The sequence below is a fragment of the Necator americanus genome, chromosome V, assembly GCF_031761385.1.
Source record: "Necator americanus strain Aroian chromosome V, whole genome shotgun sequence".
Classification (NCBI taxonomy): Eukaryota; Metazoa; Nematoda; class Chromadorea; order Rhabditida; family Ancylostomatidae; genus Necator; species Necator americanus.
Window position 1 is genome coordinate 15794367 of NC_087375.1, and position 26845 is coordinate 15821211.

The 26845-nt window shown below is 40.9% G+C and overlaps 2 protein-coding genes across 3 annotated transcripts; both read left to right on the forward strand.

The window, feature by feature from the left end:
- Nucleotides 1–519: 519 nt before the first annotated feature.
- RB195_014019 (uncharacterized protein) lies at nt 520–1917 on the forward strand (the record flags this gene model as incomplete). Its single annotated transcript, XM_064204101.1, has 4 exons — nt 520–591; nt 1596–1608; nt 1670–1759; nt 1874–1917. 4 exons carry the CDS (start codon nt 520–522, stop codon nt 1915–1917), a joined length of 219 nt encoding a protein of 72 aa, XP_064059982.1.
- Nucleotides 1918–10545: 8628 nt separating this feature from the next.
- Nucleotides 10546–26709, forward strand: RB195_014020 (uncharacterized protein; the record flags this gene model as incomplete). Of its 2 annotated transcripts, none has more annotated exons than XM_064204102.1 (35): nt 10546–10686; nt 11642–11826; nt 11888–12030; nt 12518–12592; nt 15019–15079; nt 15140–15294; nt 15610–15744; nt 16070–16237; nt 16385–16500; nt 16556–16674; nt 17645–17690; nt 18457–18571; nt 18632–18815; nt 18867–19032; nt 19101–19157; nt 19229–19356; nt 19527–19605; nt 19663–19768; nt 19887–20003; nt 20073–20204; nt 21688–21771; nt 21955–22019; nt 22340–22434; nt 22683–22826; nt 22925–23054; nt 23123–23189; nt 24165–24294; nt 24355–24464; nt 24529–24653; nt 24714–24806; nt 25039–25210; nt 25320–25427; nt 25580–25636; nt 26518–26582; nt 26650–26709. In XM_064204102.1, 35 exons carry the CDS (start codon nt 10546–10548, stop codon nt 26707–26709), a joined length of 3933 nt encoding a protein of 1310 aa, XP_064059983.1. The 2 variants fall into 2 exon arrangements, with proteins under 2 accessions (XP_064059983.1, XP_064059984.1); XM_064204103.1 differs by having other exon boundaries at nt 10654–10686.
- Nucleotides 26710–26845: the final 136 nt, after the last annotated feature.

Sequence of the window (26845 nt, forward strand, 5' to 3'; positions counted from 1 at the left end):
GCATCGTTTCGCTTTGTAATTACGGCAAGGTGAGTGGACTCAGACCACCTCCACAGAATAATTGCGAATAAAAACCCGGATCCTTATCGGAAGGGATCAGAAATATGAAGAGGATACGAGTGTGAAGGCCAGATGAAGCAGAACAAAAACTGCAGAAAGTTCTTCTTATTCCAGCGGTCCCTTCTCGAGCAACCGGGAAGAGATTTCACAATTGAAATTTTGATGCCTCTGCGCCTATCTTCCATAGAACTTCTTTCGTCTCTTCTAGCGATTCATTCATTCAGACCAAATTCGGACCGAAGTGACCACAAGAAAGCCTAAATTCCTGTCCGAAAAAATTCCTCGAGCAGGTTCTAGCGAGGAAATTCTTTGTACATTGTTCACTGTGAAACAAATCTGATTTTCGCTCTGTTTGTTTTGTGTACTGTGGAATGTTAATTTACTTGCTCTCTGAATTATGTATAGCTAACCTTGCGTCTAAGGCGGGTCTAGCGCAGTCGGTAGGAGGTTCCGCTGTGTATGAACGGTCGAAGGTTCAAATCCGCCCCAGTGCCAAGCAAGCCTTTCCATTCCTCCGATGTCGATAAATTGGTGCCATACTTGTCTGTGAGGATAAAGACACTGACTTGATACATCGGTTAGACCCTACAAGTTACTGCATGGGCTTTACTTGGTAAACCACAAACAAGTTGATTTGATTCTGAATCTTCCATCCTTTAATCTTGCCATTAACTCACTATGCAGCATCATCCTCATTAAAAAAATGTTCTGCAATTCACCTTTTCTTTATTCTCTTAACCGTGGAACATTTGTAAGAGAGAGGCTGCAAGATGAAGCAGCAGATTTTTCTACTTTTTTCATTTTTATTATGAAAGATTGTCGAGCACTGTCCAACGTTTGTTACGTAGAAAAATATCCCGAAGTGGACCTCTCTGATGCCTCCCTGGAATTTGACCTTCAGGAACTTCAAAGCACAAAGAAACACTCTTTGCATTAACCTTATTCACAGCAAGTGATAGTTTTCTTTTGCTAGGATTGCTTCTGCTAACGCTTCTCTTACTTTTGGTTTAGCTGAAGAGTTCTGCACTATAACATATCCACTTGTGCAAAAGTGTATCTGCTACTCTGAAGTATTTTTTGCAAAGGAAACTCCATCACTTCACTTCAGTTAATTAAATATCAATCGCATCATGAGTTGTTTTTTGATAGAAATAAACTTTCCGGCGCTTTCTTCCAAACGCTTGGAGCCCTTCATGCTCGTATCTCCTCACACTTTTCATCAGAGTAGCTTTGCTATTTCTTAACATCTGCAGTGACATTTTTGACCACGTTGGATTTTTTCGCATTTTCTTATTTAATTTGATTATCCCTGTTAGGGACATCCAGTTCTTCTGCTGAAACTGTGTGCTCTCCGTCACATCATCGAATTGAATCGTGAACTTCCGTGATGTTGAAGGCTTTTGTGAAATGGCGAAGACCTCTATTTGACCTCCGTTTCGTGAAATAAAGAACAATGGAGGAGAATGCTCGTTGTGGAAGAATCACGTAAATGTTTGGTTCAGAAAAACCTTCGTATTAAATCGTTTTGATTACAGGTGAATTATGAAGGTATTCCTCATACTACTTTTCGCAGCTCTTTTATATGAATCTACGCCTTGCTGCATTGGAGGATTTGGAGGATTCGGATACCCAGGTTTTGGGTTCGGAGGATTCGGCGGATTCGGTTACCCAGGAATGGGATATCCTGGATTTGGATGGGGTATGGCATATACCCTTTAGTCTAAACAACAAACAGACAACAAACACAGAAAAGAAAACTTTTCTAACAGAAAAGTAGTTTCAACTGCAATATCCATGCACGTTTTTCTTCCAGGTCCGTTTGGTATGATGCGTCGCGGTTTTATGGGAAAGAAGTAATCGAGGCGATGAGACAACTCAGTACAGTATCTACAATTTCTGTAAGTAACGCGATTGGAATTTTGACAGCAATTGTTGTTATGCACATTCTTCACATTTTATTCTTCCTGAGATAATTTGTTTTTAAAGGATCCACGTTTTTCAGAATTACCTTTTCTTGTAGATCATTGACAACTTCTGATTTCAAACGTAGTTCTGAAACTGTGATGATGTGGCTGGCTCGAATACGGCTATCACTAGGAGATTCTGTGTGTTAACATGATTTTTTTTTCTAGGAAAAGTCAGCAGCTACTTTTTGGTGCAGCACTGTCGGTGGTGTCGGTATACCTGCGTGTGTAGTAATCTTTTGCGAAGGAGCCGAAGTGTGGTAGATGAGCAATTAACTATTCATTTGTAGAAGAGTGGTTTTGAGGGATTTAGTCCGGCATTCATGGCTGTCTATGAGAGATATGGTCATATTTTCTGCAATCATTTCACAACAACAAATCATAGTATTAGCCAGTAGATACGCTGCTGCAGTTTTCAGTGATTGGAGGCGTAGAGCATTCTTAGAAATTGCCAGTATGGATTGTTGATTAAATTATTAGAGATGTACTTCGACTGTCTCGCGAATATTGCAGAAATACATTTCAAATCTACCGCTGTGTCGAGAAGTCTGCGATGTGCTGAGGATTGTAGAAAATTCCTTACTTACTATATAGTATACTAGTCACTATAAGAAGAGTTCCATTGCTCAACTCCGACTGATGCTTCGAAACAGCCCTGAGCCAAAGAAACCACAGAGGTCCATAAATTAGTAATAGACTCGTCTGAAATGACAAACACGGCACTTTTTATGTGGACCAACCGGGTTGGCACCCGAAGAAGTGTAAAGGCTGCATACGTGCTCATAAACCTGAACTATTCTGAATTAGCATGAAACACCCGAGGCTACTGATTGACGCCAAGCATTTTGTCTTTTTTTTATTAATTTATATTAACTTATTTGACTTGGCTTGCCCTATTTTCTGGTGTGCATTTACACTGAGCTATGTCGGTCTCGAATTTTTGGTGCCCCAAATTTTTAGATGCTCGAGATCGAGTGGAATCAATTCATTCGTCGCTGTTCAAATCCTACGAACTTCACGTTTTATCTGAACAGCTTTTCAATGCTAAACGTCCTTATATTTTTTCCGTCACCTACACATGAAGATCCGCTTTAGGTAGATCACTTGGATTTGAGAGCGTTCCGAAAACACAAGAACACCATCTGCCACTCTCCTTATAATTCGATCGAGGAAACAAAGGCGATTTTTCGTTGTCACTTCAAAACTTCGGGACGCAGATTGATGTTATACATGTGTCACAAGCCAGTAAACTTAATTCACTTCAAGGAAAAGTTCCTCATTGCGTACGATGCGTACGATGAACCGAAATTGAGTTCGAGCAGAAGACATTGTATAAAAGTTTCTCATTTTTTGAATTGAAATTTGAATACAAACAGCGGACAGATCGATCTAGCACCTGTTTTCTTCGACGATGTCTTTCAAATACGGGTTTAAGGACTATGTTTTTCAACACGTCTTCGCGTAATCTTCTCGTAGTTGCCGCTGTTATTCGACAGACGGCGCAAACCGTGGAGCCGACTCACTAGATAGTTCTACAAGTCGTTACACCTCCATTTATTTAGAATATCACGTGCGGAGCACATCCTGCTGCAGTTTCCGCATATTTCGGCCAAAATGATCAACGTATGAAAGTTTCTTACCCTTCTGAAACGTCTCTCCCGCTCACTTATGAGTTCCTGCCGCTCCGATCAACATTTTCCAAACAAATCGTTAACCAATGGTTAACTGGAGAATTATGGGTAACTCAATAAACGGTTATAGTTAAAAAATCAAAGAGTATAACTAAGTGAAGATTCATTTCTTATCTAAACATTTATGGCAAATGCAACTTTATGCTCAAAATATTCTTTATACTAAGCTTCTGAAAAAAAAAAAAACTGGAAGTGGTTTTTTTTTCAATGGTTTTTCAATGCATAAATCGTTTCAAGTCAAAGAACTACACATTCGGGAAGTAGTGCACATGGATTAATATCTGCAAAAAGATGAAACAAAAAATATCTTTCCGGTTTCAAAAAGGAGAATGGAGCAGTTTACTGCTTCTTCAAATAACATCAAAATATTGCCTTTTTCGCTTTTTTCACTATTTTAGGACCAATTTTCGAAAGTGAAACGTAGACCAGCTCCTATTCTTCCAGGCAGATCGCTGAATTTACTATTATAAACGTAAATAATTAATGGGAGTCTATGTCAGCTCTTGTCCGTTCTGCGTCTGATCCATCAACAGGAGCAAACTTTAACGACGTATCAAGTCCACCAAAACAGTATTGACTGATTTTCAACACAAGCATTCAAAGTGCTAAAATTAAAAAGCCTTAACGCTGAAGTAGTGATGTTTGTTTTTTCAAATTACTGCTGATGTATGATGGAGAGTATCTGTTATTGTATATGGAGTTTAAATTAGTTAGTTTGATCAAGTTCCCCACCAACTTATTGGAACCTACAAACTACGGGGATGAGGCCGTTTTTACCCCAGTTATATATATATATATATTTTTGCATTTCCTGACCTGTGGATGTTAAAAGAGGCATCTGAAAACGCGTAATGTTGCTAACACTTCGGTAGCACGGGCGATGCTTTCATCTAGGTTGAATCATGAATGGAATCTTTTGACCGTACTGCAGATATCAGAAAGTAGCATCCGTAGTTGTCACGGTTTTCAAACTGCTAAGCCCTGTAGCCTACTCAAACTGATTAAAAGAATGGCAAATTCACTGTGATCGCTGCCGAAACCGAAATTTTGGATTTTTTGGGACCGTCTTGCTAAAAACTCCATTCGAGTGAAGCACTTTCTGGGTTGTTCGCAAATAGCTGCAAGGCAATCTTCTCCTAGATAAGCGGCCAAATCTTGCACCTTGCTGTGATGCAATAGGGCTTAGGCGACGTGGGCAGTGGTGCAACTGCGTAGACAGCTGCGCTTTGAGTGACGCTTAGCCTGGCTCAGCTCGGCAGACTCCGATTTTAGCTTGTGAGAGTCTCACTGCGAACGCAAGCAACTACGACCACAGTTCATGTCGCTTCGACCCGACCGCAGTCCGATCGGGGCGTTTCAGGTTTCTCACCGTCTGAATGATTAGTGGTCTACAAGCGCTGACAAGTACAACAACTCCATTTAAAATGTCTAGACGAACATAACATAGGCCGTGTGATTCCCTGGTACACAGCAAAAAATCAACGCCCCGAAGAACTACCAAGAAACGTTCCGTGACTCTGTTATTGGAACACGATCCGGCAATCATAAAAATGTCACCAACAATAGTGTTCCTTGATGTCGGGGGACGTTCTTTCATTGTTTCTTCTTTTTGTTGATCGTATAATTTACCAGCACCTTTCTTAGTTTTGCTATAGTTCCACAGAGTTGAAAAGCGAGAGGTCACACAAGCACGGAACTTTTCCAACTTCACGTCACTGTAGCCCCCTCACACCACTCGGAGAAGATCTTTTAAGGGGTCACCAATACTATGAGAACTAATTCAATCTATTATTTTTGGTCGCATTGGATGATTACAGAAAATGTGAAGAGTGTTATATCCCCAACCCAACAAGCGCTGACATATCCGGCTTGGAAGTTTCCAGAGTGAAGCTCCGCCTCATGGTGATATCCGAATGCGAAGCTCTGCAGAGTGTCATGTTCGCACGCGCTAATCAATCAGGGATATTTGTTTATTAGGAGCGGGACACGGATGAGAAAGTGAAAAATACATCTGCTTACCACGTATCCTGTTGTGTGCTACTTTTTTCACCTTTAGATCTCGTCGTCATTTCATCATTTTATTTACGTTAATCTAAATTAGTGCTCTCCCACTTCCCCATAAATTGTGATGCCTTTGACATTCGACGTCGTCAGTGTTATCCTGCTCAATTTACGCGCAGAATCTCTCTCTTAGATTTTCATTCCCACATCTCAGGGTTATACCGAAAAATCTGCGTCACCTACCACGTCTTATTATAGCCAAAAAATTACAATACGATAGTTCCCCTGAAGCAAGACAAGCATAGTGAAATAAGTTCAAGGTTTATTGTCGGTTTGGTGGATGAAACCTGCGGAGGTCTTCACAAGAAAGCAGACGTCATGTCCCTTTGGCCGGGGCAAGTAGAGCGCAGTACACAGCTATAAATGCAGATAATAAACCTGAAAAGGAACATAATTCAAACAAAAAACCCTGATAAAGACGAACAGCGGAGGAATTTTTTCTACCTCAGTGACCTTACGTTTCTGTGTGAGGGAAGATTCATCCCCAACTGTGTCGCCAACTCCTACTCAAGGACAGATCCTCGGAGAGGAAATAATTTCCGCTTGTACGCCAAGCCAATTATTCGTTAAAATTATTTCTTGCCCATCAAGACTTCACAAATATCAGTTTTCGCATAAACACTAAGACGCTATAAATTCTGGAAAGTGCTGACTTTGAGAAGAACGGTTCAAGTTTTTCTTCGCTGCGCAAATCTTCGCATTATACTGGGTACAGAAATTTCCCGATGGACCCTCATGCTACTGTAGAATCAATAGCAGAAAAGTTCGGAATACTAGGCATGTAAGTCATTCTGGCGTTTATTTACATTTTCAAATTGATATTCACTTGCAATTTTTGGCATATACCTTCTGTGTATGCCACTAAAATTTTGCTCTGATGTTTATTCCTGCATAGCTACTATACATCTGCTGAAACTCTCGTTTCGAATTTACTGACGTCGTGGAAAAAAGCATTATTTCACTCCATCTACGTAGAGTAACAGCCTTCCCAACTCTTCATTCCATTCAGAACACTTTCTGCTAATGGCCATTCGCAGCCAGTGAAATTCGATTCTCCACTTTTAAGAAGTGCTAATCCTCTCATCCCAATGATAGCCACTCGGATACGCATTTCTGAAATCGTCTATCGGTTTCTTTGACACCCTGGCACAGTCGGACGCATTCTACCGGATCAGGACAGTGCGAATCCGAGAAGAAGCAGGGAAAAACCGGGGAAAACATAGTATTTAGGTTTCGATGAGGAAAAAAAAAGAATGCGTTACAGCGGATGCGTCGTCGTCGTCGTACAGTTGAACATGTTCGGCGCCAACTATGTATACCATGTGGGATGAAAATCAATACTCAGTCATTCGTATTTCCACTGGGTGAGGTTTGACCTTTTTCAGAATTGCTCGAAGTTCATCAGGAAAATGTCCTTTTCCTGCTGTTTAACTGCATTTCTTAAATCGTCTATTGGTTTCTTTGGCACCTTGTTCAGGTTTTCAAGGGTCACTAGGAGCAGAGTGGAAACCGTTCTGTCTCTCCCGCTCAATCTGTTCCATCTCCTTTTCCCTCAAACCTCAAGCAAAAGTGTTGGCGATATGGTTGAGCATGAATCTTTCCAGAAGTTTGAAAATGGTTTCTGTTCTGCTTGCTGATCTGTCTAAGTCACTGAGTGTTTTCAAAGAATTCAGTTTCTCTTTTCACTGGATTTCATCTGATTGCTGCCCCATTAAATCTTTTTTACTTCTCCGTGCCTCTCTTTTTCACTTCAAAATTGGCCGAATCGTCATTTACGAAGATGTGATGAGTGCACTTTCAGGGGATCAGTTCCGAACTTCTATGAATCTGTTTCCTGATAGTAGTTCCTCCAACGTCGTCAATTATTTGTTTCCTTCTTATTCTTTCTTCTTTTTTTTATGGACAGCTCACATGATCCAGCCCAGTATCTAATAAAGTTGCGAAAACGTATGTGCCGCAAGGTAATAATTTCGGTAAGATTAATCTGTGTGTAGTGACATGCTCTGTTTCTTCTCATGCGGCTTAACACGGTACATCCTCGCCTTTTTTTCGCTTAAAGTATGGTTATCGATCGGTAACTAACTTTGGCGGGGTAGATAGAATCGGAATTCATTATTACCTTTAGTAGCAGTACCTTATACAGAAGATCATTTGCAATCAAAAGTAGTGGGTGAGCTCTCGAATCGCCGAAGAGTAACGTCCGTCGCAAACTAACAATCTAAGGGAAAGTACCGATATCTTATTATTAAAAGACTAATAAGGCATCGTAGTATTTCCCGTCCCTTTTCTGAGATTGTGGACCTTTCTGTATAACGTTTAAGTTTTATAATTCGAAATGCTACACAACATTCGTACAACTTCTATAACACTTTGCAAGACGTTGAAAAATATAATGAGGCTAATACCGATGTGCAGATGCAGTATTAACCGAGTCTCTAGGTCTGCTCAGCTCAGTTTCTTGATTTTTTAATTCGGTACGAAACTCCATTCTTTCTGATGCACAGTTCGATCGAGTCAGTTTTTCTTCTGACCGCTACCTCCATAGCAAATAACATAGGTCCGTTTCTATGAACTATATTTTCTGAACATGTTTGTTGTTTATTGCAGCTCTGGGCCACTTTCTCCTCGTCCTATGTCCTTCTAATGAGTAAAAAAAGACATTTGCTGTTCCTCTCCAGTGAGATGCAATTCCTGCACGGCTTCTCGGTCTGGATAATCTCTGTGTTTAGTGCACGGCATTAATCTGCAACCACGCAGAGCCAGAAAATTATATATTCTCCCTCACGTGTTTTTTATTACACTAGACGAGCAAAAACAAGAAAAAACATTGGAGATATTAGAGCGACTGATATGGAAATCATGGATATGGATTATATTACTACTATCGTTACTGGTCTTCTTTGAAATGTTCATACGAAGACTTCCCACCTTCTCTCCCCTAGATGCAAAGAACAACGTATTTAGTAACTGTGTAATTTTCTGTTTTCCACCGAAAACAATGCAAAATATTCCTCACTGCAAAAGCTCTCTTTAGTTTTGAACATTACAAACAATCCGAACACGTTGACTCCAATGTCCAAGTCATTCTCCGATTCGTTTTCAGCCTTCCTGATGAGCCCGTTTCCCAGGTCAAACATCACCAAAAAGGGCAGTTTTACTACAGAAAAAATGTCCGACATACACTGCAATATTTTGCCCATTAACTTTCCCAATTACTACACCACTGATTTTATCACTACATCTGCTTTGTCTTTCTCCAGCTAAAGATTATCGTTGCCTAGGTGACATCGACGGTGCTGCCGCTACTTTTGCTCGAGGTGTCACTCGTCGCGGATAAGTTTACATCCGATTTCATCCACTCGAGTTTCTAGTCACAGACTTCTTTTTGCTACGAAAAGCGATCAGTTTCTCTTTTTCAATCAGAAGACCTCTGTGGAATTTTCTGTCATTTGTACCTCATAAGTAGTAGCTTTCAGCCATTCCACTCCTAGTCGCATTTTTTCAACGTCTCGAATAATACCTGTAATGTAAAGTTGATAGCCAATAAAGAAATTCGTAAAAGATGCTGTGACAACTTCTGAGCTGTAAATTTGACGTCGATCATTTATTGCCAACTTAGTAATTGTAAGTTCCATTTCAATTACTGCTACTTGGAAAGTGACGTCTTTTGAGTTATTGACACCTACATAAATCCCAGATTCAGGACTCAGAATGGATAATTTGCCTACGATAGAGTCATTAATGACAAATCTTACTGGTTACATGGCGCTGAACCAAGCAGCTATTAGGAATGATATGGAGAAGATTTTGTTTTGCCTTATACCTCAATTTCCTTTTCTCGCTTACGTCGACTCCGGAGAGATTACATTTAAGTAGCCTTTGCTTCTCGAAAGCTTCTTGTAAGTATTTGTTCGCGTCAGAAATGGATTTTCACGCTCCTGTCATCAATTTCTGCACTTGTTCCCTCGCTGCCTTCATCTTCTACTTTTCAGAAGAGTCGCTCCACTTAATTGAACTAAAAATGTGTATGTCTACAACACTATCAAGAACACGTACTCCCAAAAGTGGGGTAAAGCCTAGTTCTTCTTCCTTAGAAGTCTTCGCTTCTTGAATGTAAACATAACTACATTGCTATTTTGTTGCAGTATTATAAATACTTTCGGATTTTGTCATAGTTCACCTTTAGGAAAAAAAAACAAAAATCTAATTGTCTGTGAGGTTTAGTTATCTCTTCTCACTTCATTTGGATGTTTTTAAGAGCTAACGAAGACTACAGTATGTATTCTCCAAAAACACCTGTTACCTGTAATCTGCTCAGACTCCATGACCACCAACTCGAATTGTCCTTAGGAATATACGTATTGTTATAAATATTGCTTAAGTAATTTGATGCTCTTTGCCGAAATAGCCTTTTAAGCTTCTGCAGCTTGGCACGGTTCCAATAACTATGCTCTGTCATTCTTAGAAATCTCAAGAGAACACACTCTGACAAAATTACTCGCCAAATCATTTAATGGAAAAGATCTGGGTTCCGATTGAGGCCCATCCTTATGCGTACTTGCAGCTGTTCTCGCAAACTTACAGTTTCATTCCGCCTATCAGCGCAATTATCAAATCCAGAGATCACCAAGTGCTCCTCATACGGGATGATTTCATTTCAACGCGATGCTCACTGGTCGTTTGACCCCTCACTGTGTACGGTTCTTGACGTAAGAGACACGTATTGGACTGATTAGAAGGTTACTACTTCCAGAAATGAACACAGTGAGATGATATTTTTCTTCGTGCTGCTACATCTTATCCACTGTTCACTGTTGCCGTCGTATCATCATCGCCTTTTCCATTCATCAATATTCACTGAGGCAGTGGGGAACCAAATGCAGTATGTTATGTACATCGAGGATAACGAGGTAGTTGTAATTCGGTTCGATTTATATAGTGCCTTTGTTATTTCCTACTCAAGAAATTTTCTCGAAATTAGTGCTCAAAATGTGGCACGTTGACGAAAACTCATAATTCGAAGAATACAGCTCCTGTTCAAGGGTTTGGTCTAAAGAAACAAAACAAAGAACCGGAAACGTGGAGTTGGCCGTTGGTGTTACAATGAGCGGATTAATGTGCATGGTATACCGAGGGAACTAAATATTCTAAAGATGAACAAAAAATGCTTTTATATGACTTATTTAATTAGAAATGTTGACGAGCTGGGAGATGTTATCTATGGGAGTCTCTGTTCCGGAGACGTGTAGAGATTTTGAATGACGAATCTTTCAGTTTCTTCTCCGTTTCCAAGTATTAAAGAAGAATTCATTAAGGAATGGCAAATATTAGCACGAGAGTTACATCCTATCGATAGAAATTTGTTCAGAACCACAGAGAACAAGAAAAAAGATAGAATGTAAAGTTACTAAAAAAAGAAAGAAAACAGTAAATAGAAACGACCACTCCCGAAACGGGCACCAGGCAGAAAAACAAGCTACGACCAACTACGAACGGCTGTGGGCTTTTTACGGTCAACTGAAATTGTGTTGGAAACTAAAACTAAAGAAAACGCGTGCAACGACAGAGCTGTGTAATGAGTGCTGGAGACTTAGAGTTTCCAATACCCTTTTGAACAGACCAGAATGGTTCAGCGGAGTATTTATTTTACAAAACGCAGACAGAAAAAACTGCAGCGAAAGCGAGCAGCTGAGTGAGTGGCCGCGGCGTTATCTGCTGCAAACTTGGATTGCAGAAGTAAGTTATGTATGCCACGAATAACCATAAGAGCGAACAGCATCCTAAACCATGCCCCTCTACAAGCGTAGAGGTCGATGGTAATTGGCGTGAAAATATATCAAATTCGTAGAATATCTTTGGTTCCAGGAACTCGCAGCAAATGGTCGGCAGCAACTGATGTCGTTTGTAGATCCGTGCCACGAGCTACCTGCAAACGGGTCCGAAGACGAACATAAAAACAAAATCAATGAGCACCTAATACGATGCGAGGATGGCGAAATCCTCGACAGAGCTGGTGAGGGCTACGTTGAGAGACACTGTCAGAACGAAAAGTGAGTCAGACAGTAAGACATCCAAGAGTTTATTTTTAATTTCTCGGAAATCTCTTTCTAGGAAAACGTCCGGGCGCTCCTTGTTTCTTCGTCGAATTTCTTATACAGAAGAACAATGTTCGTGTAAAATACGCTGCGAAGACGGTACGGAGTTCTTCCGCTTTGCCGGATGTCGTTGCCCTCATGACGAGTTCGCACTTCCTGGTTGGTCAATTTCTTTTTCGTGGTACACCAAAATACTGTTATAAATCTCTTTAATCTGATGAAGACAGACTGATTCCTATATCTTGGACTTAGGTTAGTTGTCGAAAGAAGCCGAACCTTCTTTCCGTTCGTATGTTGCCGTATGAAATGAGACCGTTCTCAGGTTGACGTTTACAAAGAATCCGAATCCCACCGATGACAGTTCCCACGGATGCTGCAGCTTTCAGTTGATCATCACAGTATTTGGAGTTCACTCAAGGCCATATAGTGTCAATAGACAATGCACCTTTGGCTTATATGCGGCAGTCACTTGTACGGAAAGGAGAAATTTGCTTTACGTATCTAAGAAATGCTTAATTAGCGGTCAAGGCACGCGACCGTACCAACAGACTGGCGGAGAAGTGGCGCTCACTCGCTCGCGGTCATTTTCGACTACATGTGTATTTCATTGAAGTGCGACGGCTGGTAACTACAAGCACTATTACAGATGCGGGCTGCTTGGATCCGGACTGTATTTGGAAACCAGATATTAGTCGTGGATGGACAATCACTAATGCCACTGGTAAGTTGAAATGGAGGTAATTTAATCAAGTTTTTGAGGGGAAACTGTTGTTGAAATGTTATGGTCCTCTGTGAAGAAGTTGCATAAGGTTCAGCAGAACTCGACGGTGGTATCAACCCCGCAGCTTTTCCTGGGACATGCGTAAATCCCAATGAAAAAGATAAGATTACCCAGGTACTATGTTTTAGATCCGACATACAAGCCATAGTCAATGTAAATGTTATGAAGGACCCACGAAAGTGACTGGAGCCCTCACTTGCAATCACGTTCAGTACTCCTACAAGAGGAAGCTGGGATCTTGCAAATACTTTCAATAAAGACAGAAGTGGTGATGCAGACAGACGGAAACGTCGTGTTGTGTTCACCAATTGAACACATTCGGCCAAAGCTGTATATGAAGATGACTCGGTTATTTCTGTAAAAAAAAAACTGCTATTCACCACGATACTGAAAACGATGCTACCTGCTCAAAATTTACTTTTCTTCACAAAACACTTCCGAATCGATTTGTCGTCTCTCTCAGAGCCCTATGGACTAGGTCACTTGATTGCTTTATTTCCTGCGAATCTATGCATCCACGTATGCATGGGTCCTATTCTCTGCCTGTCCCTGTTCCTTTTTCAGGTTCCTCGTAACCTTTTTCTGAATCGAGGAACAAATTCGAACCCTGGGCAAGCCTTTTACATAAATATTAGTTCGGCTGTGGAAAATAAAGTAGGAAGAGTTGCACGACAAAAAGAGCGCGCACTGGTGTGGCACGCATCCCTCTAAGCATTTTTTCTTTACATTCAAGATGCTATATAAATGGTTCTGCTCGGATTATTAAACTTTTCTCCAACATATCTACTTATGTGTCGCACCTTCTTCTCACCTTTAATAAAATATTGTTGCGAAATAACTAAGCTCTAGATGATGTCACGAAAAGTAAGAAATTGAAGCATCGCAGCTAAGTTCACCCCAACACTCCGTTGCGTTTTGACCTTTTCCTGTGGTTTTCAGTGCACCACAGTGAAGCACTGTTCGAAATCTAACGCTTCATATCTACTTGCTTCCTTAATCATCTCACGAAAACAACCTATCGAAAACTTTGGAATCACTTCAAAAAAAAAGGAAATGAGCTAATGCCGTCCGCTTAATTCTTTAGAACTAGTACTAAGTAAACCAAGAAAATGTATGAGAGCTTTGGGTTTGTGACCTGCCGAATCCTTAGGCATTGCAAGCATTGCAGCAGCATACAACATATAAAACGAAAGAAACGCATCAGAAGTTACAGCGTGTATAAACAAAAACGCGTGGCTAATTGCTCTTCCACCCCTCCATTATATGTTTTGCCACACCTATCGATTGATGTTAATACTTAAAGGCATCACCTCACAAATCTGGAGTGGAACGGATTTCCAGTGGAGTATTCGTATGCGGGGTCGTAGATTATAGGGAGGAGGGTGATTCCGTTCATTTCTTCCGTAAAAAAAACAGCCGGGAAGATACGGCTTCGAGCGTTCCGGCACGCCATTTTCCACAACAGGTTCGGTTGGAGCGCGCCAGCCTTGTGCACGCCCCGCATCTTCCGGGCCGTTCTTTTACGGCAGTTAGGAAGAAATGGACGGAATCACACCTCTCTCTATAATCTACCCGTATAGGTATACTCCACCTGAAATCCGTACCACATCAGATTCGTTGAGTGATACCTTTGATTCATTATATAAGCTAACGGAAGTGATACTGCTGGATTTTCACGTCAACCCACTTTAAATGTGTGGACTTTCAGGGTCTCGTGCCGCTTTCGCATCTATCACGTTACCAGCAGGGAACCATTCCGCTTCAGTTTACAGTCCCTACTATCAACAGATTTCCATCCAGGTGAGAAAAATTGGATGCGCAGATGTATAGACAAATATATCCACACTTATGCTACAAAATATCGAAATATCGGATCTGTTACGACGTTCTATCCTCACTTCCATAAAAAAACTGGAAATTTCTGAAAATTACTTTCTTCACTGTGTTTTACATTTATGTAGCATAATCTTACTCTTAGGATGTGCAAATGAGAAGGAAATAAATAATAATTCCTCCTAGTGTATACTGGAGTTTGCGTATCGCCTGAACAGTGCTCCTCAATCCTCTATCGTCGTTACAACTGAATTTCTGCCATCTGCAGGTGAATCTAAGGAACTTTGGTTTCTCTTCTCATATCATAGGACTAACGAAACTTCACTCACCTTCTTCATAAAAAACATGAAGACTTTTTCGTAGATTTGTTTTTCTATTTAGTTTGAAAATTCAAATGTTAGAAAATCCATGGTTTTCAAACCTTCCTGGAGTGTTTTCTATTGTTCAATATTTCTTTTTATAATTCTACATCTATTTTTTTTCTAATAAAGCTGGTCTCAAACCCTTTGTGCTACTAATTCTTTTAATTTCAGATAACAAATGGGAAAGAATTCGTTCCGAGACGTTTCGAGAGGAAAAAGATTATCGCACGAGGTAGAAGGATGTCTCTTATGTACTTACAGGACTCAATGTAATCATCGTGATTTTGTTCAGGAGACCCCACCTGGGACAGTTTGAAGCTGGGCATTTCACACAGCCAGTTCGACTGAGGATCGAGTGCCGATCCGAGGGTGATGCGCCTACAATGCAGAACTCAGCGACAACAGAATGTCAGTTAGGAAAAATCGTCTGGGATGATGAATGCATCGGTTTGTTTAGCTTTGTATATACGTATACGTATACGGAGAACTTCTTCAGTGCACATTAAGTGATTTCCAATTTAACTGAGAAGAAAAATCTCCATACCAGTATTGACTATCGCTGACTTTTTTAATGCAAGTGTTTTTAATTTTCCCGAGAAAACATTTGAATTAGTGGTGCTTTGCCCTTGGACACCGGCATACAGATGTAGTTCCCCGTGACAGGACACCACATTCGTGTTCAATCTCACAAGACCATTCAACACCGCAATAATTTGGAACATGTTCAATGTCTCTAAATAAAAAAAAGCTCCATTGCTTAAGCTGGGAGCTCTTCTATGCCCACTTGCGAGTTGGACTCGAAGCTTTGTGATCTACCTGGACATTTGCGTTGCATGGATGACCTTCTCTGTGACCTTGCCCCAGACTGCTCAAACGGAAGCGATGAAGAATCATGTGGTATGCAATTTTCTTTTTCGAACCTACATAACTTGCGGTACCGTTAGTAGTGCAATTAATCTGCACTAGGCATAATGCAATTACAGTAAACCATTTAAAATCACATTTTTTTCCTGCGATGAGCAGAGCGGAAATGTGCTTAATTTCATTATTTTTCCTGGTCTTTATTGTGTCCACAGATTATAAAGTGTTATAGGATTTTTAGGAAAAGAAAAAACTGGAACCAAAAATAAGCATGTCCAGAGCATTAATGGCTGTCTGAAAAAGAAAAAAAGTGTCTGGAAACCTTTTCTTTTAAAAAGGTCTTGTACAGAACTCCATTAAGATGAGCAACCAGCTCACTCAAGGTGTGATTTCAACGACGAACGAGCGTTTTGTGATGATTGGACGATGTTAACTGTGGAACAAGGGATTCCAACGGACCACCATCTGCTCCAAGTGAAACGACCAATAAAGAACGTCGGACCAATCCACGAAGCTAGGCCAGGGGGAGGTACACAGTTAACCATGATTTTATCACTGCTCTGATCGATTATTAATGTCCTGGAGATTATTTGAATAATTTGTGTGTGTGAAGAGCAAAGTAGTTGAAGATTTCTGTGTTCAAATATTCAGGTTCGATCACATTCGAGAAATTTAGGTCCCTTCCTTCTGTACTCCACTGAGATTAATAGAAATCAATCGCTCTCTACACGGGATACATTCTTTACCTCTCCGTTTCATCGGCCTATTTTCAACGATGAAGCGAAATGCAAGGTAATCCTGTGAATGTCGTCCATCTGGAGCTTCTTCCCGGAATAATTTTATTCAGTTACGTTTTCGCACCGTGCGAGCTGGAGCAGACGTTGAGTGGTCGATGTCTGTCATTCATCCACCATGGGTAAAAGGAGTCAAACCATTGAAAATTTCATTTGAGGAGGAGGGAAGGAGGTATGCACGCGTTGGAAACGAGTAAAGTTTCAAGCATTTGAGGATGGCCTTAGCGACGTCTAGTAATCATCATGGTCTCACAAGTACACAAGAATGAAAAGAAGACAAAACGTGGTTGGTTAAAATCAACACATAAGAGAAAGGTGGCAATAAATAGCAGAACGCCCTGTCATCCTGGAGCAATGGATTTTACATGAAAATCTTAGGAATGATTTTCGCAAGATTTGAACGCTTCCTTAAAAAGTCTCGCATTTTATACCTATCATTTTTTCACATCTTCCTGAAGATCCCCCAATGAGTTTTAACAGCGTTGCGAAGAATTTTCTGGAATTTCTTCCAGAAATTACGAAGGTTTTTCAATTTGAGTGACCTACATTCTTGCTATCTCACGCACTTCTTCTAATCGGAACTGTGTTCGAATTCAGGGATGTTTATTAAAGGCATCACCCCACGAATCTGAGGTGGTACGGATTTCAGGTGGAGTATTCGTATACGGGATGGGAGACTATGGAGAGGGGGTGATTCCGTCCATTTCTTCCTAATTGCCGTAAAAAATGGCCCGGAAGATATAGCTTCAGACGTTTTGGCGCACTATTTTGTACAGAGAGTTCGACTGGAGCGCGCCAGTCTTGTGCGGCGCCGCATCTTCCGGGCCGTTTTTTACGGCAGTTAGGAAGAAATGGACGGAATCACTCCCTCACCATAGTCTCCCATCCCGTATATGAATACTCCACTTGAAATCTGCACCACCTCAGATTCGTGGGGTGATGCCTTTAAGCCTATTCTCGGAACCTATCAGAGGTGGCCAGCTATCCGATTGTTTCCCTTACTTTTCCGTAGGATCAAAACGGCCAAAGGGTAGTGGGGAACAAGTTAGATTTCGAAGGAAAAATATCTGAATAGTTAGATCTTCTCGAATTCCATTTTGCTCGTTATTTTATATTTTTTGGTTTACTAAACATATGTTTAGACTGCAACGTTCTTGGCATCGAATATCCACGAATATTGGACCACAGGTGAGCCTGATAAATACATATCGACATAATAACTTTCGGCACTTCTTTTCCTACCTCAATATCTGGAGCAGTTGCTACGGATTTAAGTGGTTGTTGAAAAGTCAACTCCGATGCTGTGAATAATAATAAAAGTAATGCCATAGAAGAAACTCTAGAGCTAGAAATATGTATATGGAGGTAGTTTTTCATGAAGTTTTCACACCAAGGCTGTTATTTGCGTGAGAAATCCTTGCAAAAATGATTACGTGGGTTTCCCAAAGCAGACCATCGACTGTGCTTCTGGATAATAGCAGCGATCGCGTATATCACCTATCCTCGTTGTGACTGACCTTCTCTTGAGGTCCCAGTTTGGCGCTTCGTAGGGTGAAAAAAATCGGTGACACTTAATATATACTTGTCTACTAATACTTATCGCCGCCGTGTGTGTTCAATCGGATGACACGAAACGTGTGCGGCCACAGACGCTTTTTCTATGCCACATACATGCACATACACATAAATACACATACACACATACATATACATATAGATATACATATGTACATTCTCTATCCTGTACAGTAGAAAATATAGCGGTGACTCACCTGAACACATTCAGAGTGTGATAGAAGGAAACTACTTTCCCCCACGATCGAGGTAATAGTTGCTTTTTGTAAGATTTTCGTAGCAGTCCTCTCCTACTCCCTTTTCTCGCTTTCTTTCTTCTCGTAGATCACTCTCAAAAATCGGAGAGTTATTTTAAAACTACAAAAACACAACTGTTCAGTTATTTCCTTTCGCTATTCAAATCGAAGCCAATTGGGTGGTGACCTCATCTGCAACGGGGAACTCTTTTGTGGCAGTTGACGATATTTCGTTGAGCGTGGAATGCTTTGATGAAGGTAGTCGATTTCTCATTTGAGCGTGAGTACAGTTTCTGTATCGAATACATTTCAACATAGCCGACCAGTTATCACCTCTTGGGGACTGGACTTCTATGACGATCGACACCTGCGGCGCAACCGGCACTCAACGAATTAAGCGAGGTAAATGTCTGCAAAGAGGTCACAGAAAAGGACCGTACCAATTCCTGTTAATTGATCATCAGCAACAAATATGGACTGTTCCCGAGACACTTCATTACAGGTGCGAATCGTCCTTTTTCGCTAGCGACTTTTTCGACTTTTTCAACTTTAGACTTGTTGCGTGTGGCGCCGAAGGCGGTTCCTTTCCTTCCGAGGACGTTTCCAATGGTGGAGGATGCGTAACTGCTGATCTTGATTTGGTGATCGGCAATAAACTCCACTTTTCAATTGGCCAAAAAGGAGAATCGCCATGTGATAATTCCGTCACAACCCCTATGGTATTCTGCGACATTCCTTATTCAGAAAACTGCATAATACTAGTGGATTTACAGTGAGTTTCTTTTAGGAAAAAGAAGTGCGAGAACGATTATGCAGCGGAAAATACGTCGATATTTGGCTGAATGTAAGTTAAGGCTTTGATTTCATTTTTTAATGAAAACTTTCTTAATTATCTAACTGGGATTTTTCATTTAGTCATCACAAATCCATGGGACAGGTGGGGGTGGTCCGACAACCGTATCTCTCGATTCCACTTACATAATTGTGGCAGCAGGCGGAGGCGGAACATACCCAAGAGAGTTCATAGATGGTGTGCCGAAAAAGTGGGTATCTCCAATGAAGTATCTCCTCCAGATATAAAACTCACTAAAAAAAAAGTGTGTCTCGTTACTCAAGACCTCGACAGGAATTTTCTGACGCCATGTTTCTCCTCAAAATACTCCACGTAGTCATAACAAAGTGTTCAGTTCAATGTGATATATTCCATATTTAGCCCGGCTGGTGGCCTTTTGAAATCAAAATCTTCTGGAATCTCTGAACGTTTTCAAATGAATGCTGGTCATGGCATTTCGGTGGGTTTTGCAATTATTTCGGAACCCTAACTCTAGCCTTAAGAATAATTGGTGTAGATTTCGTCGCCGTCTCAACAACTTTGGTCTTGCGGAGATTTTCCAAATTTCGGTGGAATTGCAGCACCGTGTGACCCGGCTGCAGGAGGAGGAGGAGGATACCATGGTAGGAGTTAGCGTGCTCTTCCATTATACTTGCGCCACACTGTACCATATTTGTCGTTTTATATTTATCTTTGCATTAGTTATTTTACTTGGGTCTAGCGAAACGAAACGCTTTCCAGGAGGCTCAGCTCAGATTCGTAACCACGGCTTGGGAGGGAGCAACTGGATTGGTGTCAATGCTTCGTCATATCTGCTGGAAGTTGGCGCTCGCAAGGGCGACGGCGTAGTCATAATTTGTAACTTTTCGCTTTTGCGTGATATAGAAAGATGAAAAACAACAGATGGAAAAGAACCAGTGAGTTCAGACGCGTGTCGACTACAGTGTCCTGCCAAATCTACCTGCTTCTTCCCGAACCTGGAGTCAGCCGAAGACATGGGATGTCTTTGTGAATATGGTGAAATTGTCTCGCCTACCGGTATTTGCGCCGATTCAAAAGGTGAAAATATTTATATTTGCACTCTACGTAACAAAATAATTCTTTTTATTTATTTCAGTTATACATATCAATTAGAACACCAAAGCAACAATTAAAAGGCGCGGAAATAACAAATAAATAGACAAAGTTATTAGATGTTGTACTTCTAGAAACGTTAAGAACAGGTTATTTCCAGCTCGTCCTTCTCTTACTTCTTCTCATCAGGAAGGCGTGTACTTGAGTGTTAGCGTCAGATTTTAAAGGCATCACCCCACGAATCAGAGGATTAACGTTTCCAGGTGGAGTATTCGTATACGGGACAGTAGATTACGGAGAGGGGTGTGATTCCGTCCATTCCTTCCTAATTGCAGTAAAAAACGACCTGGAAGATGCGGCGCAGCACAGGGCTGGCGCGCTCCAATCGAACTTGTGGAAAATAGTACGCCAGAACGCCTGAAGCCGTATCTTCCGGGCCGTTTTTTACGGCAATTAGGAAGAAATGGACGGAATCACACCCCTCTCCATAGTCTCCCATCCCGTATACGAATACTCCACCTGAAATCTGCACCACCTCAGATTCGTGGGGTGATGCCTTACAGATTTGTGACCACGTGATTTCAAAGTTCAAATTAGTTAGGTGGACAAGAATGTGTCTTCGCGGCATATGACATAATAGTGCCATAAAAAACAAGTAATCTGTATCAATCTTGCATCTATCAAAAAATTTCGCAAAGGCTACATGGGAAGAATTAGTGCGGCAGCTTTTCATAGACGAGCTCGACATTAGTTGTTTTCCGTAGAAGAAAATACTTCAGAAACTCTTTCGTTGCTAGTTAATTACATGAAGTATGTTCGCAGAAAGCAGTGTGTATATTCTTAAACATGTGACCTTGATGGACGTGAAAAATCCCTGGATAAGCAATGGTTTTTTCTGAGGAAATTTCTAAGGAAGCCGCTAAAACAGCATACCTGTAGCTCTCAAAACATTTATCGAGATGTTCTTTAGATGTAGCAGCCTTGTAATACTGCATATTGTTCTCGAGTGGAAAACAACGGGAGCTTTTGTCTCTATTTTCTGTATTAGAAATATGTTGTTATGCGGTATGTAAGGTAATTCTTGGTAGTTTGACGTTTTCTGAAGAAATTTCTAGAGGAGCATCAAACTCTAAGTGTGTACAGCAAGAAGAAAACAGTTACACGATAGAGAACCGAAGGCAGCATGCAACGAGATTGGCAATGTTGGGGTCTCTCCAGGAAAAAATAGGATTAGGAGATCAGGAGTGTTTAGAAAGAATACGAGCGTGTCCACACCCGATTTTCTCCAATACTCCTAAAAAAACCATCTTTTAAATGAATATAAGTGCGTTTTTTTTGATTAGTTCCTACTTCTGCCTCTTTATTATGTTGACTGATTGAAATGGACCAAAAATAGGACTATGACGAAATCCAAACGCTTACATTATCCTAAATGCCTGCCTTTCATATTGAAGTTTTTCCCTTTCAGTGGCTTCACTTCTGTTGCAGCACAAGTTTGCCGTGATGGTTCTTCTCTTCTGCCTCTCCATGTGCCTTTTAGGAATTATTCAAAGTTAGTTTTGAAGAAGGATCTCGGAAGTTACCAAAGAAGTCCAATCCTAAAAGCAGCGTAAAATTCACAGAGTTCTAGAATAGAAATAAACAAAAATAATAATAGAGAAACGGAACATCAAAATTATTCACTCCTCATAAAATTGCTAGTTATTATCACTGAAACTATTTTCCAACTTTTCAGTGCTTCGAAAAGCTTACAAGAAACTTCCAACCACAGCAGCAGACCAAATCAAACTCGTAGTTATGGTGGGTTCAGAACTTCATTGCAAACGAATTTACTTGCTGTACATAACAAGTCGCCAAAGAAATTAATTTAGTTAACTATACACTAACGTAATGAGATCGTGTTGTGTTTTCGCGAAAAGAAGAGGGAACAAAGAAAGGGAGGCTGAGACAAAGAAAACCCATTACATCCACACCGAACCGCAATGAGTGAAAATGTTGTTTAAAAACTGTTTTCAATCACTTCTTACGATACGTCTCCACAATCCAGGGTTTTCTTTTGCCTCCATGCATTCATCTTTTCTATATTGTACTGAATTATACTGTTTTTAAATGAATTGCAGCAATCCGACTACAAAGATGTCGACGTAGGGGAGTCGTACTGGGATCAGATTGCGTGCTTACCGTGCCTTCCGTGGAATGAGATTAATATTGGCAGGTGGGCTGCGAAGGATTTCATAGTGAAAAAAAATTGGGAAAATTAAGTAAATTAGTAGTAATAAAGGACAAAAACATTCGAAAATTTCTATATACCTTAGCGAGAGCGGTCATTTAAGTAATCTACTGCTACAACGAATTCACATAATATAAAAGAGTGGCCTAACTAAAAAAACTTCACTCTGAAAAACTTATACAGTGCAAGATATAGTTATTTTCAAGAAAGAAGCTCGAGTGGCTTTTTTCCAGAGAAATTGGAACAGGTGCCTTCGGTACAGTACATGAAGGACGAACAAAAGATGGGAAAGGTTTTGCAGTGAAGACGATTTGTATGAACAAAAGCACATCTGCCGAAGCACAAAGAGAGTTTGCCTTTGAAGCGCTCTTCATGCAGTGAGTGCTCGTCAAAATTTTTTCTTCCCTTTTCCCTCAAATTCCTCCAAACAATCAGGTGAACAGGCTCTCTACGATTTTTTTGTCCACATTTACAGCAAATTCAACCACCCGAACATCGTTCGTCTCCACTGGATTCAATGGGAACCACCTCGGCTCCGAATAATTCTTGAACTTATGGAAGGTGGAGACTTACGATCATTTTTAAGAGAAGCTCGTCCCACTCACGTAAGTTATTATGCATTTTTCATCCATCAGTTTGTAATCGAAGACGATGTTGCTTCTGGTGTTTTCAGGAGAATATGAACCCATTCAATCTGAACATTCTTGAGATAGTTAATATTTCTCTGGACATTGCTAGAGGTGCGAGTTTATCCTTTTCCTTAAAAAAAATGCATACTTTAAGACATTTAAGAAAACCTAGCTTATATTTTTTATATTTTTACGACTCCAAAGCCAAAAATGGTTTTTTTTAGCTGAGCAAATTGAAAAGTTCAAATACAAAAGGTGTTTCAGTGAGCCTGACGAGTGCATTTACGTATAGTCGGGTCAAAACGACACAGAACACGGTGCAGTTGTGTAAGCGCTTGCGTTCGAAGTGGTGCGGTGGAAAGTAGCGGTTGGGATCGAGTGAGGACCCCTGCTCGCCGTTCATTGCTGCAGTTCCCGATGGTCCCACCTCGATTCCAAGCGCTAGTTCCCCAGCGCCGCTTACATAGCTGTGCTGAGCTTCATGTCGTTTTGACTGGCCATATCTGCCTACGTCCGTCCAGTTCTAAATAGCTGTTTTGGTAGAGCAAACGAAATATTTGGTACGGTATGCAACTTGTCAACTTTTGCAATACTGCTATATTATCTTAATAACTCTCGAAATTTTTCTAGGTGATTAATAAAGGCATAGGGAGTGCCCTATCCTCTATGAGTAGGTCAAATGTTGTTGTGCACCTTTTTTGTGCAATTATCAAAAATTCATATGTTGTGAAGAACTATTGAAATATTGTGAGGAATGCATTGCGTTCCCTAAAAATACTTCCTGTCGCTTTTTACTCATTTGTTTTGTTTTAAACTTATTTCTTCCTCTAGTATTTATCATGGAACCATACTCTTAAATTATGAGTTTATAACTTTTCCTATTTATAGCTTCAAAGAAAATCTGTGTCAACTCATTCCATGTGACCACTGATCTCATTTGATTTATGATGCTTTTACTACAAGCGCGGTTTTGAGTGGAGTTTTACTTTGCAAGAAAATCATTCGTTTTTTCTCAAGAAAGGAGATTGAGATAGGAGATTGGTAGTATTTTCCGGAGCTTCAAGCTCATTTAACTGTATTTTTCAGGATGCGAAGAACTTAACCGGCAGAAGTATATCCACAGAGATCTCGCTGCGCGAAATTGTCTCCTGACCGAAAAAGGACCGAATCGAAGGGCAAAAATTGGCGACTTTGGCATGGCCAGAGACATATACGAGTTAGTGAAGTTACTGTCCTGGTATTTCTCACTTTGCATAACTCTAATTTTGCAAATCAGAAACAACTACTATCGAAAAGGTGGTCGTGCAAAGCTCCCTGTTCGCTGGATGCCTCCTGAAGCATTTCTGGACGGTTTATTCACTACACAAACTGATGTTTGGTCGTTCGGTAGGTTTTCATCACCGTCTGATTTGATTTATCAGTCGACGAATGTGTCATTTACAAATTTTAGGCGTTGTGCTCTGGGAGATTTCTTCTTTTGGGATGTTACCATATTTCGGTGTTGACAATTTTGATGTTATGGGACTAGTAACAAATGGGGGACGACTGGACGCTCCCAGTAATGTCCCTATCGAGGTTTCCTTTCTTGTATCAAGACATCACAAACTAACCTGCGTAATGGGGACATAATTTTAGTTGCAAGAGGTGATGAGGAACTGTTGGAACACCAAGGCTGACGAACGTCCATCATTCTCCAAAATCGTGGCTACTCTAGAATTGCTCTCTCAGGTTACGTCTAGGATACAGTCGAAGCCCAATGTGTTCATCCGAGTGATCATGACGTGCTTTCGACCAGCGTAGGGCATACGGAATAGTGAATTCGTATGAAACAAAGAAGTCTGCCATTACGCCAGACGCGTCGCGACTTCACTGTTGAACACATTCGGCGCCGACTATGCGAACTCCTTTCGTCGACACACTAGCGTTTAAGAGCCATTTTTTTGCCAAATGTGCATTTCAGAAAAAAGAACTAGCAAGAATGCCCATCTGTTATCTGATACCCACCTCACCAACACCCGTGTCACCTTGCCTTGTTGAATGTTCCACCCCTCTCATGCAGCCACCATCTCCCTTCGCTGATACACCATGCACTGCTGTCACTGCCCTCAGCCCATCGAGTCCGGACAGAGCAGGTAGGTTATCACAATTTTCACTTTGCTCTTCATTTATAGGGGAGCGTAAGGAGTGGAAATTTCAAAATAGTCCCAAAACGTTTGAAAAAAAAACTAATAAAACTTGAAGGATTTGGAATTTCAATGACCGGAGTTCCTTATATCCCGATCAACAGTGGCGCTCTGCGCGAGGTGTTTCAGGAAAAGTCGGCGCGGAAAGATGAAGAGCGCAACTCAGGTTTTCTATTTTTTTTTTTGTTCTTTTTTCTATTTTCTGATTAAAGGTGTACTTCAGAAAAACCTTTCAGAAAAACCTACTACTTATTTGTTTCCTACTTAGAAGATTCCAAAAAGAATTTTGAGAGTTGTGACTTTTACTGACTCTTACAGATCTCGAAAAATTAGTGGATTCCGATTCGAACGCTGATGCTCATGGTCAATTTTCAGGTGTTCTTTATTCGCTTACTCTTGATCAAAAGAAAGGGATATGACTGGTTGAGCTCTTAAGTTATTTATTAATCAAACTGTTTTTATGTTTTTTTTGTTTAGGGGATGATCATTAAAGTTCTAACTCTCCTTTAAAGGCAGCATACCACGAATTTGAGGTGGTGCGGATTTCAGGAGTATCCGTATACGGGGTCGTAGATCATGGAAACGGGATAGTTCCGCTCATCTCTCCCTGCATCACTGCAAACAGCCACCTCCAGAATGCCGTTTTGTACGACGCCATCTATTGCAACGCTCCACCCCTTGCGCCGCCTCCGCCCTGCGATTCGTCGAAAATCATTTCGGAACGCCCCGATAAGCAGTAAGGGACGCTACGCGTGCAAGGGTGGCGCGCTGGAATAGAAGGCATCGTAAAAAACAGCATTCAGGGACCGGCCGCTTGCAGTGAGAGATGCAATCCTGTCTCCATAATCTACGACCAGTGGTAGCTGCCGTGTCCGGAGACCCGTATACGGATACTCCACCTGAACTCCGTACCACCCCAGATGCTGCCTTTAAGAGGGATATTTTTTACGCTGCATAGGTCTCCGGATCACAGCAGCTACTAGTGAAGTTACAAAGTTATCAGCTAAGGGTTGACATGAGATGGCCGATCCCAACATTATGTGGATCAGGAGATTGTCAAGGTGCAATGTAGAAGAGGCTTTATTGGTTTTCACATTGACTAAAGACGTTCTGTTCGAACTGATCTATGTCGATTTAAAGTGGCAGAACAAACCGCTATCTTTATTCACTTTCCTCATGGATAGAAATTTCTTAAAATTTTTACTGGAAGATCTTTGAAAATAGATGTAATCCTTCTGAGTTAATGTGATCTTCAGGAATTGTTGGAGAAAACATCGACGACACCATAGCAAAAGTTAAGCAGGCGCTTTTCGGAAGCCGTGTAGGTTTGCGAAATGCTTCAAAGGTCTCTATCAGCCCTTGTATTCGACTATATTTTGCAGTCTTAGGTTCCACCAACACCACCTCCTAGAAGGCCAACATCTCTGCCTCGTCTTCGATACAATTGAGTAGCTGGAATGTATTAACTGGGAAGTGCAGTTCCATAAAACTGTTATGGATGTAGCAGCGCTGAATTGGAGACATTTTACTGCGCCAAATCCGATTCAAATTGTAATGTAAACTACCGGTATATCTACAAGAAGT